Raw genomic sequence first — 17,145 nt, forward strand, 5'->3', positions numbered from 1 at the left:
TACTAAGCGCTTGGAATGAACAAGTCGGCAACAGATAGAGTCCCTGACATTTGACGGGCTTACGGTCTAATTGGGGGAGACAGACAGACGAGAACGATGGCAATAAATAGAGTCAAGGGGAAGAACATCTCGTAAAAACAATGGCGACTAAATAGAATCAAGGTGATGTACATTTCATTAACAAAATAAATAGGGTAATGAAAATATATACAGTTGAGCAGACGAGTACAGTGCCGAGGGAATGGGAAGGTAGAGGGGGAGGAGCAGAGGGAAATGGGGGGAAAAGAGGGTTAAGCTGCGGAGAGGTGAAGGGGGGGCGATAGAGGGAGTAGAGGGAGAAGGGGAGCTCAGTCCAGGAAGGCCTCTTGGAGGAGGTGAGTTTTAAGTAGGGTTTTGAAGAGGGGAAGAGAATCAGTTTGGCGGAGGTGAGGAGGGAGGGCGTTCCAGGACCGCGGGAGGATGCGGCCCAGGGGTCGACGGCGGGATAGGCGAGACCGAGGGACGGTGAGGAGGTGGGCGGCAGAGGAGCAGGGTGTGCGGGGTGGGCGGTAGAAAGAGAGAAGGGAGGAGAGGTAGGAAGAGGCAAGGTGATGTAGAGCCTTGAAGCCTAGAGTGAGGAGTTTTTGTTGGAGCGGAGGTCGATAGGCAACCACTGGAGGTGTTTAAGAAGGGGAGTGACGTGCCCAGATCGTTTCTGCAGGAAGATGAGCCGGGCAGCGGAGTGAAGAATAGACTGGAGCGGGGCGAGAGTGGAGGAAGGGACATCAGAGAGAAGGCTGACACAGTAGTCTAGCCGGGATATAACGAGAGCCTGTAGCAGTAAGGTAGCCGTTTGGGTGGAGAGGAAAGGTACACAGTTAGTACTTCACAAAAACCATAGTAATAATCATAATAATAATGATCATTATTAATTGACATCAGTGAGGTCTCCCATCAGGAACCTGAAAATATGGGACCAAAAACTGCATGGAAAAATTGATTATAGAGCTTGTGTCTTGCGGGGTGCCACTCAAAATAATCATCCCTACCAGTTTTTGCTTTTTTTAATGGCATTTGTTAAGCTCTTACTCTGTATCAACCACTGTTCTAAGCACTGGGGTGGTTGCAAGGTCATCAGGTCAGACACAATTCCCATCCCGCATGGGGCTCACAATAAGTAGGAGGGAGAATAGGGATTTAATCTCCATTTTACAGTTGAGGAAACAGCCACGGAGAGGCTAAGTAGTGACTTGCCCAAGGTCACACAGCAAGCAATTGGCAGAGCTGGGATTAGAACCCAGATTTTCTGACTTCCAGGCCCATGCTCCTTCCACTAGGCCAGGCTGCTTCTCAGACCGTTATGCTGGGGTCCTAAGTACAAAAAACAAGAAGGTGGGTAGGGGTACCACACACTGGCAAATGCTTAACCAGTCTTTGCTCCCATTAGCCAGCTCCCAGCAGACCTGGGAATAGTACCTAGCTCTCCTGATTTCCAGAGCTTCCCACTGGACAAACAACAGGGCTGGATGCCTAAGAGACCTGAAAAATAGTGACCCTAACCCCTCCTTTTAGGCTTTCTCTCTCCTCACATCTGCAATTTCCAAAGTGCTTTGCCTGGAAATAATTCAACTTAAATACAGCAGAATAGTGAAATATCTGCACATGGGCCCTGGCTAGTAGGGTTCCACGATGAAGGATGTGAAATATGAACATTCTTGTCTCTCTGGCTTTCCCTGAAAAAGTTAAAATGGCTGAGTCTGTTAACTCCCAGAGGCTACCATTCTCCTGGCATTCGACGGCTCCCATAGATTAAAATAAGATTCTTCTCAGTTGAGTGCCTGGACCACAGCACTGTGATTCGATTTCGCCATTAGCCAGTTACCATTACAGGACCTTTTTCCCTTCTGTGAAAACAGGTATTTCTTATCCCTTTACCATCCACCCTGAAGCACAGCAAATTCAAAATAATAGGGGAAAGGAAGTCTTTAAAATGAAAACAGACAGGCGGGAGTATAAACAAGAATAATCCCTCCTCTTTTCTCCAACAGGCAATTCCATGAACATTTCAGTTTGAAGGGAAATTTACACTCCGAAAAAAAAGCCAGTAAGAGGTGAACCATAAGATGGCTTCTTATGTAGCCAATCGTTCAATAAAGACTAATTGGAATGGCCACTAGCTATAAGTTAAACTGGAACCTGCCAGGAGCACTTACGAAATCAGCATTCTTTTCTAGTGACATATTTCTCCGCTGTATTGGTTATAGAATGCAAACAAATGTATTCACATCCATACTAACAAAGGTGTATTTTCCCAAGCGTTCTGACTCTTAAATCCCAGGTGTTAAAGTGTAATAAGGCTTGAGACCTTTGTGTGATTTCACGTTTATCTGTTTATCCTACAAGGACAAATGATAAACTGCCATTTTGAGTTTCTAAAATGAAATCTACTTCAGAGCACAGAGGCCCTTATCCGTAATTCTATAACATAGGGATTGGGAAGGGAAATAACTCCTTCTTTATTTCACAGGGATTGGGAAAGTGCAACCAAGCAAGTAGGCATGATCCCTGCCCTCAAGAAGCTTATAGTCTTGTGGAACAGCTCCAAATTCTCTACAATCCCAAAGAGCTAATAGGAGTCGGGAATGGGAAGACTTTCATTCTCTGATGAAATGTCCTATACTTCCAGGCCTAGTGGTATTTTGTTGAGAACTGACTGAAAATAAAAGCAGACGAAGTTACCCAGGTGTTGTGGGGCACTGACAGAATAAGAGAGCGTTAAGAGGACCGAGGATGTTTACAGTCTGAACTATGAAAACAGAGAAGGTGCATTTTACGACATGCAGGTAGGTTTATGTCACTGAGGAAACTATGTCTTTTTTATGGTATTTTTTAAGCGCTTACTATGTGTCAAACGCCATTCTAAGCGCTGGGGTAGACACAAGTTAATCAGGTTGGACACGATCTTTGTTCCTGCATGGGGCTCATCGTGTAAGTAGAAGGGAGAACAGGAGAACTGAGGCACTGAGAAGTGAAGTGATTCGCCCAAGGTCACCCTGCTAGCATTTGGCAGAGTCAGGATTAGAACCTAACTCTTCTGTCAGGCCCACACTCTTTCACTAGGCCAGGCGGCTTCCTGACTTGTTCACGTCTTGTTCAACTGAACCTTTATTCTGTGGGCTGGGATCCCACCAACTTATTAGAGTGCTCTGAGAGCAACTGCCCACAGTTTCAGAAGAAAATGAGAAAGCTCCAGCCAACCTAGTAAGAAGGAGTTAATGAACAAGAAGAGCATTTTGCCGCAAGTGAGACAGGAGGAGCATAGTACCGTGGAATAACAAATATTACAAAACCCATTCGATTTCACTCCTGGTCGGCACTTCTATTATTGCAATATTACCTGGACACGGATGGAGATAAGAGCAGCTTTCTTGCCGAGAAAAATCTAAGGAAGGAAGGAAGGAAGGAAAGGATACACTAAAGGGGATTAGTAACTTGAATCTGTTTCTTTATCTGACAAAGTCTGAAAGCAAAATCTTGCTGAGGAATGATTTGAAATCTACTTGACCCTGCAGAGTCCTGACAATATGAAAAATAAATACAAGGTCTGTCTTCCTTTAAAGAATACTTCTATGTAAGACCTGAACACAAATATTTCTTCAACAAGGAAAATCATCTGTAGAATGAGATCGATTTTACATCTCGGGGTGTCAATTTCCCTGAAAGATGTAGGATGGGAGGGTAATGTGGCATTAGATCCTTTTAAGGAGCAGTAATTCTCTTCTAATCTCAGGAAATGGGAAACATCATACTTCTGTTGCATTCAAACATCAACTCACAGAATAGTACAGTGCTCGACACATAGCAAGTGCTTAACAAATACCATTATTATTATTTTTTTTTACTACCGTTAGCTATAGTGGTCAGGACTGTGATTCTTGCATTAGCTTTCCAGACAGCCAGACACACACCCCCTCTCTGCCTTCCTGTCCCCCATCCACCTATACTACAAATAGATGAATTTCACCATACTCATCAAACATGAAGGACAGATCGTATGTTTTGCTGATTATCGTTATTATTCCACAACCCGCGGGACGCGCTTGCCGGAAAGAGGGATTACCTGGAGTCTCCACCCGTCGGTAGTGATAGGGGTTAATGCACACCTCTTTCTGCTTGGAGCCAAAGGGGAATTCACAACCCTCCAGGGGCTTCAACTCGTGGTGAGACTGTAGGTCGGGCCACCGCCACACGCGGCAGTAAATCACATGGGGGAGGCCTTTGCGGTGCGACACCTGCAGCCTGCCGTCCAGCGAGCGCGGAATGGTGACGCATTTGCTGGGCTGCCCCGGGCAGCTAAGGGCCCGCTCCAGCTCCTCCATGGCCCCCTTCTTCTTCTTCAGCTTCTTCACCAACGAGTCCACGGCCTTCTCGGCCCACTTCTCCTCTTCATCCCCTTGCTTCCAGCCCAGCAGCCTCTTCACTGCCGGGCTGGTAAAGGAGAACAGGGAGCTGATGGGGGTGCTGGGATGCATGGGAGGTGGAGGCGGAAGACGTGGGAGGAAACACGTGTGGGGTGGTCTCTTTCCTTCACTTCCAAGGAGGCCCCGGGAGAGCTGCCTTTCAGGACTTTCCCGGGATGCCCATAGGTCCACTTCCTCCCTATTTCCAGGAGGAAGGGCGGAAGAATCCCGGATGAGAGGCTCTCAGTTTCTCTCCAAATCCCCAGGAAAGGCTGGTCGACGCTGAAAGATAAGGCAAGACATACCGGTTAGATTTCCCAAGACCCCAGATTTGGCTTTCGCAGCTGCAGGATTCTCCTCCTGGGGAAGACAGTGACCGACCCCCTCTTCCCCACCACCCCCAGTTCTCTTCCTTCAGAAGCAGTAGAGCATCCCAGTGGAAAGAGCACAGGTCTGGGAGTCAGAGGTTCTAATCCCAACTCCACCACTTGCCTTCCGTGTGACCTTGGACAAGTCATTTAACTTCTCTGTGACTCAGTTTCCTCAGAGGCAAATCAGGGATTCAATACTGTTTAGTGCACCTACTTGAACAGTGAGCTCTTTATGGGACAGGGACTGTGTCCGATCTGATTAACCTGTATCTACCCCAGAGCTTAGAATAGTGTTTGCCACATAGTAAGCGCTTAACAAACACCATAAAAATGAAAATATCCTAGGCATGGAGTGGGGGGAGTTTAACTGCTATCAAAACTCCCACTCTTTAAAGAAACAATTGGAAAAAACAAGAGCCCTGTAAGGGGTTACTCAGTTGGTAAATACTTTCATGCCTGTCTCTTCTCTTAAAGCGCAAGCTCCTTGTGGGCAGGGAATACGTCAATGTTTTGTTTTGTGCTTTCCCAGTGCTTAGTTCAGACTCTTCCACCAGGGGATCAGGTCAAGTGTACATTGTTTCTGCGGTAACCAGTTCGGAAAGTGGCTATTATTAATGATGCCTGAATAATAAAGAGGCCACCCACTTGGCAATCCGAGCCAAAAATCCTCATCAGTGGCACCCAGCTAAAAACTGCAACTGATTTTTGCTTTATCAACAGAACCCTCTGGGCAGCTATTTGGATGGTGAGATGAGGAGATTGAACCAAAGGTGAGGACGGAGGAAAGGCTTTTTGAAAGACTTAAGCAAAACCTCTGGTAAACGTGGCAGAGCTGTGGATGGTGAGGCAGGCAGACCAGGTTGGTGTAAAGAAATCAAAAGGCAGAGTCAAAGATTAGCCCAGCAGGGAACCACCTTTATGAAAGCCCGATGTGGATGGGATTGTCAGTCTTTCACCTTCATGAATAAAAGATCACTGTCAAAAGTGTCATCTTAGACTCCCCAAATTAGCTTATAGACACACACACACACACACAAATACCCTATTAGAAAATGTAATAATGTAATAAAATGTAGTAATGAGCTAGTTGGGAAATCTAGCATATTCTATTTCAGACCAAGTAGTAACTTGTATCTACTCCAGCGCTTACTACAGTGCTTGGCACATAGTAAGCGCTTAACAAATACCACAGTTCTTCATCCACACATCCATTTTCCCATTCTCTTTTTCCTCCTATCTGTAATTATTTTGTGTCTGTCTCCCTTGCTAGACTGTAAGCACCGAAGACCGGGATCATTTCTTCTCATGTCTTTTCCCGGTTCTTAGTACAGAGTAGGTGCTCAAAAATTATGCAAATTGATTGAGCACCTCCTGTTCACAGAGCAAAGCACTTGGGAGAGCATTATAGAGCAAAGAGACATGATGCCAATCCTCAAAGAGCAAATAATAAATACTATATTGGGGGGCTGATTGATCCAGGCCAATCCTGGAGAAAAGGAACATAGCTCCAAAGGGCTGGGAAACCAACCCAGCGAGGAGAATGCGAAGGAGCAGTAGCAAGCAGGGAGTGTTTAGGGAGAGAGTGTCTTTTTCAAAGGGAGAAGCAGCAGCATGGCCTAGCAAAAAAAAGCATGGAACTTGAAGGCATGGGACCCAGCTCTGTCCCTTCCCTGCTCTGTGACCTTGGATAAGTCACTTAATCTCTCAGGGCCTCGGTTTCCTCCTCTGTAAAATGAAGATTAAATATTCGTTCTTCATACCCCTTGGGCTGTGCCCCCCCACCAAAGGACTGTGACTGATCTGATTCTATTGTATGTACCCCTGTACTTAGCCTAGTGCTTGTCACAGATTAAGTGCCTAACAAGATAATACCTGTGGTATGCGTTACTAGCAGTGAAATACCTCTGAGAGGTGAGGCAATTTACCAAACGATGGAAAACTAACTCCAGGGAGTGGAAGGAGGATAGGGCCGGCCAGGTTTCCCATTTTCTTCCTGCTCATCTTCACCCTCAAAATGAAGAGTTCACACCTCTGCCTCCCTTCCAGAGTGAGCTCTTCGTGTGCCCTTATGTACACAGGAGGGGCACAAGTACCAGATGTGGTGTGAAGCCCGCAGGTGGCTCCCAGAATTTATTCCTTCATTCTCCCCATTTCTCAGACCCGAAAACCCACAGAAATGGAGGACACAATAAGCAGCAGCATGGGCTAGTGGAGAGAGCACAGGACTGGAAGTCAGAAGGACCTGGGTTCTAAACCTGGCTCCAACACTTGTCTGCTGTATGACCTCGGGGAAGTCACTTAACATCTCTATGCTTCAGTTTCCTCAACTGTAAAAGGAGGATTCCTGTTCTCCAGCCTACTTAGACCATGAGCCCCGTCTGGGACAGGGACTGTATCCAACCTAATCGACTTGTATCTATCCCAGCCTTTAGAACAGTGTTTGACACAAAGTAAGCACTTAACAAATACCATAAAAAAGGACAATAAACAAACAAACCTCTATTTCCTGGAACAGAGGGATTGACTATGATCACTGTGAAACATCCAACATAAAAGTCAAATGAACAAATCTTTGCCGTTAACATAGGAGTGTGCTATGCAGGAAGAAAGAATTTGGTGTTTCGTAGCTGCTCTAATTCATTAAAAAGAGTTTTATTTAGAGGGAGCTTTTATTGGAAGGTTTTATTTTGTATTTCAGTAAATCATATGGCAGTTCCATGTGAATCCAAGAAAACCATCATGAATTTACTAGGTACATTTAACTCCCCTTACGCCCAAAACAGAATGGACTGGTTTTTGGGCCCCCCAAATAACAACAGTGATAATAATCGTAGTATTTGTTTAAATGTGTTCAAGGTGCCAAGCACTGTACTAAGAACTGGGGAAGATCTGAGATAATCAGGTCGGATACAGTTCCCATCTTTCACTGGGGCTGAGTATAAGTGTGAGAGAGGGCAGGTACTGAAATGAGGAAATTGAGGCACAAAGAAGCTCAATGACTTATCCAAGATCACCATTGTTGGGCAGTGATTGTCTCTATCTGTTGCCAAATTGTACATTCCAAGTGCTTAGTACAGTGCTCTGCACACAGTAAGCGCTCAATAAATATGAATGAGTGAATGGATGAACATGGCCAGAAGGTAGCAGGACCAGCAGAAGAACCCAGGTCCTTTGACTCCCAAGCCCGGCCTGTTTCCAGTAGGCCACACTACTTCTCAGAAGACCTTGTTGTATTGTACCAAGTGCTTAGTGTACTGCTTTGCACACTGTAAACACTCAGTAAATATGACTGAATGAAGGAAAAGACCTTGGCTCTCAGTTACTTTATCTGGGCACAGGCCCATTTGCCATCAGAGTTTAGTTACCACTGAATGAGACATCAGTCCAGAACTTTTCAGGGAGTTTCCATCTTTCCCCGTTTAAGTGGATGTTCTTTCTTTTCCTCACAAGCTCTGATGACTTTCAAATACCACCTAACCCAATGTCAAATACAAGGATAACACTGACTGTACTCTAACTTAGCAGCAGATCCAAAGTGGTGGTGTATATATACATATATATGTGTAATGAACAATCCCTTATTTCCCCTGCTTTGTGTGATTTTTTTGAGGGGAGGAGAGTGATTTTGGTGGAGGAGGATTATTGATCTCACCTGACCTTTCACTGAAGATTTTATAACAGAAATGCCACTTCCCTCTGCATTTCTCACTTCAAGCCTCACCAAGTGTTCTAATCCTCAATGAGGACTAGAAATAAGAGATTTACCCGAACAGGAAACAAACAAGGTTGCAAATCATGCTATGGTTCCAAATTCTTTTCAAAAAACCTATCTCTGAGCAAGATTTCAAAAAATCCAGGGTAGCCAGACTTAAAAGAACTGTGAACGACAAATACACTTCTTCTTAAAGCACAAATATAGCTGCAGTGGATCACAAGAAAACAGATATTGGGCAGTGGGGATAAAATAGGGTTTTTTTTCCCTTTATATAGTGAATTCTCACTTGTGAAAGACAATTACATCTGGTTGGATCACGTCTAAATTGTACTTTGTGATATTAAATCATCCGTATTTATGAGCCTGCATGTTAACCCACTGGGACATCCCCAAAGCTAAACACTTAGTGAACAATATTTATCATAAAATGATCAGTATTGGGGTGCGATAGGGAATTTGTCTCCACGGTTCTAATACCAGCCCTTTCCAGTCCTAAATCTGCTTCCATGAATGCTCCCGGTTTTTTCTTCCTCGGCTTCACTTGTTTCTTTCCAGCATTTTTTTTATTCCCTCAGAGGAATAAAAGTGAAAATGCACACTTGACATTACTATGCTGTGAAACCATTTGTTGATGCAATAAAGGCACGCCATCTTAGTTTTCATAACCCAAGATCCTATAAACTACATCTGCGGCCTATTAGAGCAACTCCTTCTTTGGTCAAAAGGGTTATGACCGTCCTTTCTCTGCCTTCAACGTACCCGTGGCCCACTTTACAGTCACGCTGCATGAATGCAGGCCTTTTTATTTTTCTGGAATAGGAGTTTGAGCAATAACTTTAACCAACCGAGTCAAACAGCTCCACAGTTTATGTTTTTATAAACAAAGCTTCTTAAAAGGGAGGCAGGACGGACTACATTCTTCAAAACCTACGCCATGTGTTACGAACACATCATTCCACTTAAAAAAACAATAATTTGGAAGGATGGGTGGCTTAAGGATTGGTAATGATGGTTTTTTATTTCTAGATGTCAGCTCAAATCTGATTCAGGTTTACCGGGACCAGATTTCTTAGGGTCCAAGATGGAAAAGAAGTGGGGAGAGTCTAACAGGCTCTTGGTCAGCGCTCTCCCTTCTACTTAGCCACTCTCTTGTCCCACTATGCCCCAGCTCACACCCTTTGCGCCTCTCCAGCTAGCCTACTCAATGTGCCTCGCTCTCGCCTTTCCTGCTGCTGGCTTCTTCCCCAATTTATCCAGCTTCAGGCACAACCAGGCACAGAACGCGGATCTTCCGATTCCCAAGGCAGCGTATTTTCCAACAGAACACGGAAAATAATGTACCCGATAAGTGGAGTGAAAAGTACCCATTTATATGCAAAGTGGTACTTTCACATTCCTGACAGTACAGTTCTTCCCTCCCATACATGTTAACTCTTGAAGCATTTAGAACTTAGTCCTCAGGGTTCAGGGGAAAGGAAATGGGCCGACTGTGTCGGACAGTGTTGTTTAAGATGGACGTCTTATTTTTCACTGATTTGCTTATGATCCAATGAATACATCTAGTTCTGGCTAATTAGAAAGCAACTTGCAATACCACAGCAACCTGAAAAATAGACTCAGGAGAACACTGTTTCATATCTTAGATGAATTCGTGAATCAGAAAACTTCTTCAAAACCAGCAGCCAAGACGTTATTTTGGCAGCTGCCTCTAGTCATTTGTCCAAATAAACTACCTGAAATTTCTTCCTGGAAAGTACATTAAAAATTTCAAAAATGTATTGTTTCCATCTTATCCTCTAATTAGTTTTGTTGGGTGCTGAAGGACGGTATGGTCTGGCTAACTGTGGAACAAATTAAATGATTTTCTGAGCACTGAGTCATAGAAAACTTTGGGCCTATCAGAAAACCCAGTGTTTTTAAAACTTTTTAGACTTTTACCATCATCCTACTTGTGAGTGAGCAATGGGGTATTCATTTACAGCTTGTAATTGATAAGTCACTTTTTTAAATGTTCTCAGTGCGTCCTTCTGATAAAAGATCGGCTCTACTGTAAAGTATAGGGTAGTATCACGAGGGACGGCTCACCTAGGGAAAAAGGATACTTCTGACTTGATTTTGCTTCACAAAAGGGAGCTCATTTTTCTTCTTGGGTTGGTAAACTGAGAGCTGGTCAATTATTTCAGCATACTTGGAGAGAGTGGGCTGGGATAAGGCTATTCAAGAACATGGGTTATATGGCAAAATCACCAATTACCCAAGTGGAAGCAGAAACACTGGCATTTTCTGAGTGTTGACTGTCTTTCAGACAAAAGTCTCCTTCGCGGCAGTCGGTGGCTCACATTCAGACCCCCTGTTTACTTTAATCAATCAATGGCATTTTTTGAGCGCTTACTATATACAGAGCACTGTGCTAAGTGCTCGGGAGAGTACAATACAACAGAATTAGCAGACGTTCTCTGCTCGTAGGGAGGTTACAAAGCAAGTAATTCAGTGAGCCATAAAGACAGGCGTATGAGTACATTTTCTAGCTATTTCTGATTTAAAAAAATGGTTGAGCACAGGAGTGTCAGTCACAAAACCCTGCTTTGAGTACCAGCACCCTCTCCGTCCTTCTATGTGACCATGGGCAACCTCTCTGGGCCTCAGTTTCCCCATTTGTAGCATGGGAATAACAAATGATATCTTGTTTCTTCCCCAGAGCTTAGTATAATGCTTGGCACGTAATGAAAATTGTGAGCCTAGTGTGGGACAGAGCCCGTGTCTGGTCTCGTAACCCTGCATCTGCCCCAATGCTTAGAGCCTGGTAAACACTTAATAAATGCTCTAATTATTATTTCAGGTAAGCACTTTTGAGGCTTAAATTCCTTGGAGATGCTTGTCTCAATTCTCCATTTCACACTGTGAAAAATGTGCATATGAAGGCAGCACAGGGAAGATTAACTGAACTTGGGATTCGACCAATCCATTAATCAATTGTATTTTTTGAACACTCACTGTGGGCAGAGCACTGTACCGAGGGTTTGGGAGAGTTCAGTATAACAGAGTTGGTAGGCATGTTCCCCACCCACCATGAGCTTAGACCAGAGGGAGATGGAAAGCCGTTTGATTCTGCCAGAAGCCATAAGAGGGTTGCCTTCTCTCACCTTTACAAGGGCTGGTAGCGGCTATGACTTTGCCTTAGAAAGCCTAAAAACTTCATATATCTTTTTTTGACAACTATCTCCATTAATTAGTGCAGATGAAGGCTTAGCCTTTCAATTTCCCCCTCCCAGTCAAATATCTATGTTCATCCAAGACCAAGAAACAAGGATGTCAGCTCCTTGGGGACAAGAGAAGCTTCCCACCCACTACGGTACTGACATAGAAGGTGTTAGTTAGCTCTAACTCCAAACAGTTTGGGGTTGGGCATTCCCTCTTCTACCTCAGAGGGTTCAACGTTACACCTTTGGGAGCTCTTGAGGGACATTTCTTCTATCTATAATCATTCTGATTTTGGTATTTATTAAGTGCTTTCCATGTGCCAAGCACTATGGCAAACACTGGGGTAGATATAGGACAATCAGATTCGATCCCTGTCCCACCTGGGGCTCAGAGTCCAAGAGGAAGAGTGAACAGGTATTTACATTTTATGGAAGTGCAAATTGAGGCCCAGAGAAGTTAAGTGCCTTGCCCAAGGTCACAGAGACAGCAAGTGGTGGAACCAGGATTAGAACCCTGATGTCTTGACTTCCACTTCTGTGGTGCTTCCAATATGCCAAGCTGCTTCTCAGTTACTTAGATTAGCTGTTTTCCATATTGGGAGGCTTTTTCTTTTTTAAAAATAACTTCTGGAGTTCTCCTCTCGCCCATGTCCCGCTTCTGGACTGAAACGCCCTCCCTCTTCACATCCGACAGACGATCCCTCTCCTCACCTTCAAATCCTTATTAAAAGCACATCTCCTCCAAGAGGACTTCCCCGATTAAGCCCTCATTTCCTCCTCTCCCACTCTCTTCTGTCTCATCCTTACACTTGGATTTGCAGCCTTAGTCATGCCTCCCTCAGCCCCACAGCACTTCTGAACAGAATCGTAATTTACTTATTTATATTGTCTGTCTCACCCCCTAGACTGAAAGCTCACTGTGGGAAGGGAACGGATCTACCAAATCTGCTACACTGTATTCTCCCAAGCACTCAGTACAATTCTCTATACCCGGTAAGCGCTCAAAAAATACAATTGATTGACCGATCCTCCGCTGACCATATTCACATCAGAACGATTTTGGTCATCACTCCAATCGTGTCCACAAAAATGTGACTACTGTACCAAAACAAGTATGAGAAATATGCACATGTTTAGTTTCAAAAATACCAGCTACAGGATGGATGGGCATTATCTGGAGAGGGGAACATGAGGGACCCCTTGTCTTCTAAACCTAACATGAATGACATAGTATTCATTAATTTAGTGTGGAATAGAGTTGCAATTTGGGGCTTTTTTATGCTATCTGGTAACTGGGTAGATGATTAATCATGTTTTGAAAAACATGATCACGTGATTTCAGATGTCAATCCACACGATCATTTCGTGCTGTAATTGTACGCCCTGTTGCAAAAAAAAAATTAAACTATCTGATCTGTTGAGGAAAAAAAAAATCAACCTGATAAAATGAAGCAGCATGCAAAACAATGAAATGTTCTGTTCTTGCTCCTGGCCCAGAGGGACAGATAGCCAGTGTTTTCATCTGAAGGGTCTCCACAGCCTTTAGTATATGTAAATAATCATTCTTGATAAGCTAATGTAATTTTATGACTGGATCAAAAGCATACACTGTAATGTTAAAAAGTACCACCCCATCCTTGATAACATTTTTGAACAAGTTTTAAATAAATGCACTTATCTGTTTCAGTCAAACTAACTAGGCAGTGACATCAGGGGAATCTGAACTCTGTTGCCGCTGGTGGGAAAGAGGCCAGTGGTATCTGTATCAAAGAAAAAGCTGAGCTCTGCAGAACATTTGATGTCATTTAAGATCAATGTTTTCTGCAATTGCTTTTCGGACTCTTTATTTCAAAATATATTTTTTTTTTAAGCCAATGATCAGATGAAAGCATAAATCCCACTTCTTTCTGCTGTAGGATGCAAATTCTATGTGCTTTTTAATCATTTGATTACCAAAACCACACAGTGAACTGCTATTAGATTACACAATATATACTCTCATAGCAAATTAAACCATATGGTTCTGCTTGTTTAAATGTTCCATTACAATGTGTCTACTTCAAGAAAGCAAAGAAATGAGTGAGTCATAGGTTCCCAATATTCCCCTTCTGTAACATTTTCATAAACTGGCACTGCATCCCAACTATATTTGCATATACATTAACAAATACCATAAATACATGCATTTAAGTGCTTACTATGCGCCAGGCACTGTATATTGCCAGGGGTTCTTCACAGATGGATAAAGTTTCATGAAACACTTGAATTGAGAATGAATCTTTTGATCTCTCTTGCCTTCTCCTCCAGTTGCTTTTCATGACTTAGGCCAATATGACAAAGTGTACTAACTTTTGCTATAATTGGGGCCTTCTGAACCCAACCAGATGTTAATTACTCGCCTGGGCCCCTGGAGAACAATAATAATGTTGGTATTTGTTAAGCGCTTACTATGTGCCGAGCACTGTTCTAAGCGCTGGGATAGACATAGGGGAATCAGCTTGTCCCACGTGGGGCTCACAGTCTTAATCCCCATTTTACAGATGAGGGAACTGAGGCACAGAGAAGTTAAGTGACTTGCCCACAGTGACACAGCTGACAAGTGGCAGAGCTGGGATTCGAACTCATGAGCCCTGACTCCAAAGCCCATGCTCTTTCCACTGAGCCACGCTGCTTCTCATGCAGTAGCTCTGTGCAATTATCCCAGATGTCACTATCGCACCAGGGTGTTGGTAGGGAGCAAATTAAAATAACTAATATAAGGTGCTCTGGCAATAAATTGTGGCCTAGTGGAGAGAACATGGGCCTGGGAGTCAGAAGGTCCTGGGTTCTAATCCTAACTCTGCCACTTGTCTGCTATATGACCTGGGGAAAGTCACTTCACTTCTCTGGGCTTCAGTTTCCCCACCTGTAAAATGAAGATTAAGACTGTGAGCCCCATGTGGGATGGGAACTGCATCCAACCTGATTAGTTTATAACTATTCCAGTGCACAGTCCAGTGTCTGGCACATAATAAGTGCTTAACAAATACCCTTATTTTTAAAAAAAGATAGTTGGGTGGGACTCAGTCTCTGTCTCACATGGAGCTCACAATCTAAGAGGGAGGAAAAATTGGTATCCTAATCCCACTTTACAGATGAGAGAATTGAGGCATGGCAGACCAATGGTAGAGCGGAGAATAGAACCCCAATTTCCTGACTCTCAAGCCTGTGCTCTTCCCACTAGGCAACGCTGCCTCTCCATTTGCAAAGAGTTACATCCGGATGTCCTATCTGGGAAGGCAGTAGCTGCAATGCAAGATAGGAGTGAGGGATAAATTATCATGTAGAACAGTGGTCCACACACACAGCAAGCAGCCACTGAATACAGTTAAAACTAATAGTGACTTTACATTTAAGGCTCTGGCATAAATTCAGAATAAAACTTCTTCTTTCCCTACCAAACAAAATGATTTTGAAAAGATGACAGAGAACATAGTACAGTGAAAAGAGAAGCCACGTGAAAGAAAAGAAAATATGGACCTCTCCCTCTGGAAAATAGCTTTTATAACCAGAAATATAAGCATCTTTCCAAAACTAATGAGAACTATTAGGAAGTTTAAAAATAGTCCACTGGCTTAGCTGCATTACACTCCTCTCCACCCTTGAATTTACTAAACCTCACTCCCAACTTCAGACAGCAGGAAAGGGTTACAAAACAAATTCCATGAAGAATGGTGGTTTATTGATCCACAGTTCTGGATCAACAAAGGCTAAATGACCATTTTAAATTTCGTTTCTACAAAGAATGCTATGTCACTGAATATTACCCTTCACACTGTCCTGAGCTAGCTTTCACTTGTTTCTGTATAACCTAAGATTGGAGGGTTTTCATAATAGCAATTTTAAAATCTATGTCATTAGATTGACCAGATGCCATGCAATGCTACAGCACTAATTTCCAAAAGTAACTATTAAAATTCAAACTTTACATGTAAAGATAAAAGTCTTCAAATTCTTTTGTCCTAAAAATCCCACACTGAAGCATAGATTTTACTGTGATAGTGAGAGTTCTCTTCATTAATTCCTGAAGCAGCTAACAGCTACATTTGTCTTTCCAAGCAGATATTTAACAGTGGGAGGATTGGACACAGTCCCTGTCCCATGTGGGGCTCACAGTCTAAATATGAGAGAATAAGATTTAACCATTTTACAGTACAGGTAACTGAGGCACAAAGAATGATGGTATTTAAGTGCTTACTATATGCCAGGTATTGCACTGGGGTGGACACAAGCATATTGAATTGGACACAATCCCTGATCCCCACTGGGGCTTACAGTCCTAAATCTCCATTTTACAGATGAGATAACTGAGGTCCAGAGAAGTGAAGTGACTTGCCCAAGGTCACACAGCAGACAAGTGGCAGATCTGGGATTAGAACCCAGGTCCCCTGACTCCCAGGCCTGTGCCCTTTCCCTAGGCCACAGTGCTTCTCTAGGTAACAAAACTCTGAAAAGGGTAACTACAATTTCATAAGATCTCTGGTGCTTTGCACCCAGACCTGCTGGCTTTGGGTCATTTCATCCTCTTAATGCTGACTCACGTAAACATATCAATTTTCTCTGCCTCGGAAAAATACTGCTTAAAAATAGCATTTGCTTCCACCCAAAGAATAGCACAAACATGGAGAAAAATCACTAGGGGCCTTGCATTAAGGAGATCTATCATTTTCTACAAAAACAGCATTTTTTATAACAGAAACTTTTTTTTAATCAACATTAGTACCTTGCTACCTTTCCTGACTCTGCTAGTCTTCTCACTTGCAATGCAAAATTTTTCAAGGTCTCCCCAAATTGTTCTCCCTTTCCCCCTAAAGAAAAGGGAAGTAAGAATCCTATTTCCTATACTCTGGGATCAGGGACATTCAAGGACAATCAGGCCCTCTGCTTGGAGTTGCTATCGCTGCAGTGTTGGTTCCAGTTGAACCCAGTTGAGTGGAAGAGGAACTCCAGTTCCACCTTGTGATCTCCATCCATCCATCCATCCATCCATCCATCCATCCATCCATCCAATTGTATTTACTGAGCACTTACTGTGTGCAGAGCACTGTACTAAGGGCTTGGGAGTGTACAATATAACAGAGTAGGTAGACATAGTACTTGCCCCCAAAACATTAATAGATCAGTCAATCAATCCCATTCCGGAAACTGCAGGAGTAACAGGATAGGTACTTGGTTTAACATGGTAGCACTTTGAATGGAGAGGCAAGAAGGGATTTTAGCGATGTTGTGAAGGTTGAGCTGACAGGATTTAGGGATAGATTTAATATATGGGTTGAATGAGAGAGAGGAGTTAAGAATAATGCCAAGGTTACGGGCTTGTGAGACAGGAAAGATGGTGGTGCTGCGTACAGTGATGGGAAAGTCAGGGGGAGGACAGGGTT

At 43.5% G+C, this 17,145-nt stretch overlaps 1 protein-coding gene across 2 annotated transcripts in view; it reads right to left on the reverse strand.

The window, feature by feature from the left end:
* The window catches only part of SMAD9 (SMAD family member 9), a 40,323-nt gene that overhangs the window by 11,460 nt on the left and 11,718 nt on the right, over positions 1-17,145 (reverse strand). For both annotated transcript variants that reach the window (XM_039914983.1, XM_001510726.5), the window contains exon 2: positions 4,100-4,721. In XM_039914983.1, coding sequence (XP_039770917.1) covers positions 4,100-4,511 — 412 coding nt within the window. In that variant the 5' untranslated portion in view covers positions 4,512-4,721. The remainder of the gene's footprint in view (positions 1-4,099; positions 4,722-17,145) is intronic.

This window comes from Ornithorhynchus anatinus, chromosome 20, assembly GCF_004115215.2.
Source record: "Ornithorhynchus anatinus isolate Pmale09 chromosome 20, mOrnAna1.pri.v4, whole genome shotgun sequence".
Taxonomy (NCBI): domain Eukaryota; kingdom Metazoa; phylum Chordata; class Mammalia; order Monotremata; family Ornithorhynchidae; genus Ornithorhynchus; species Ornithorhynchus anatinus.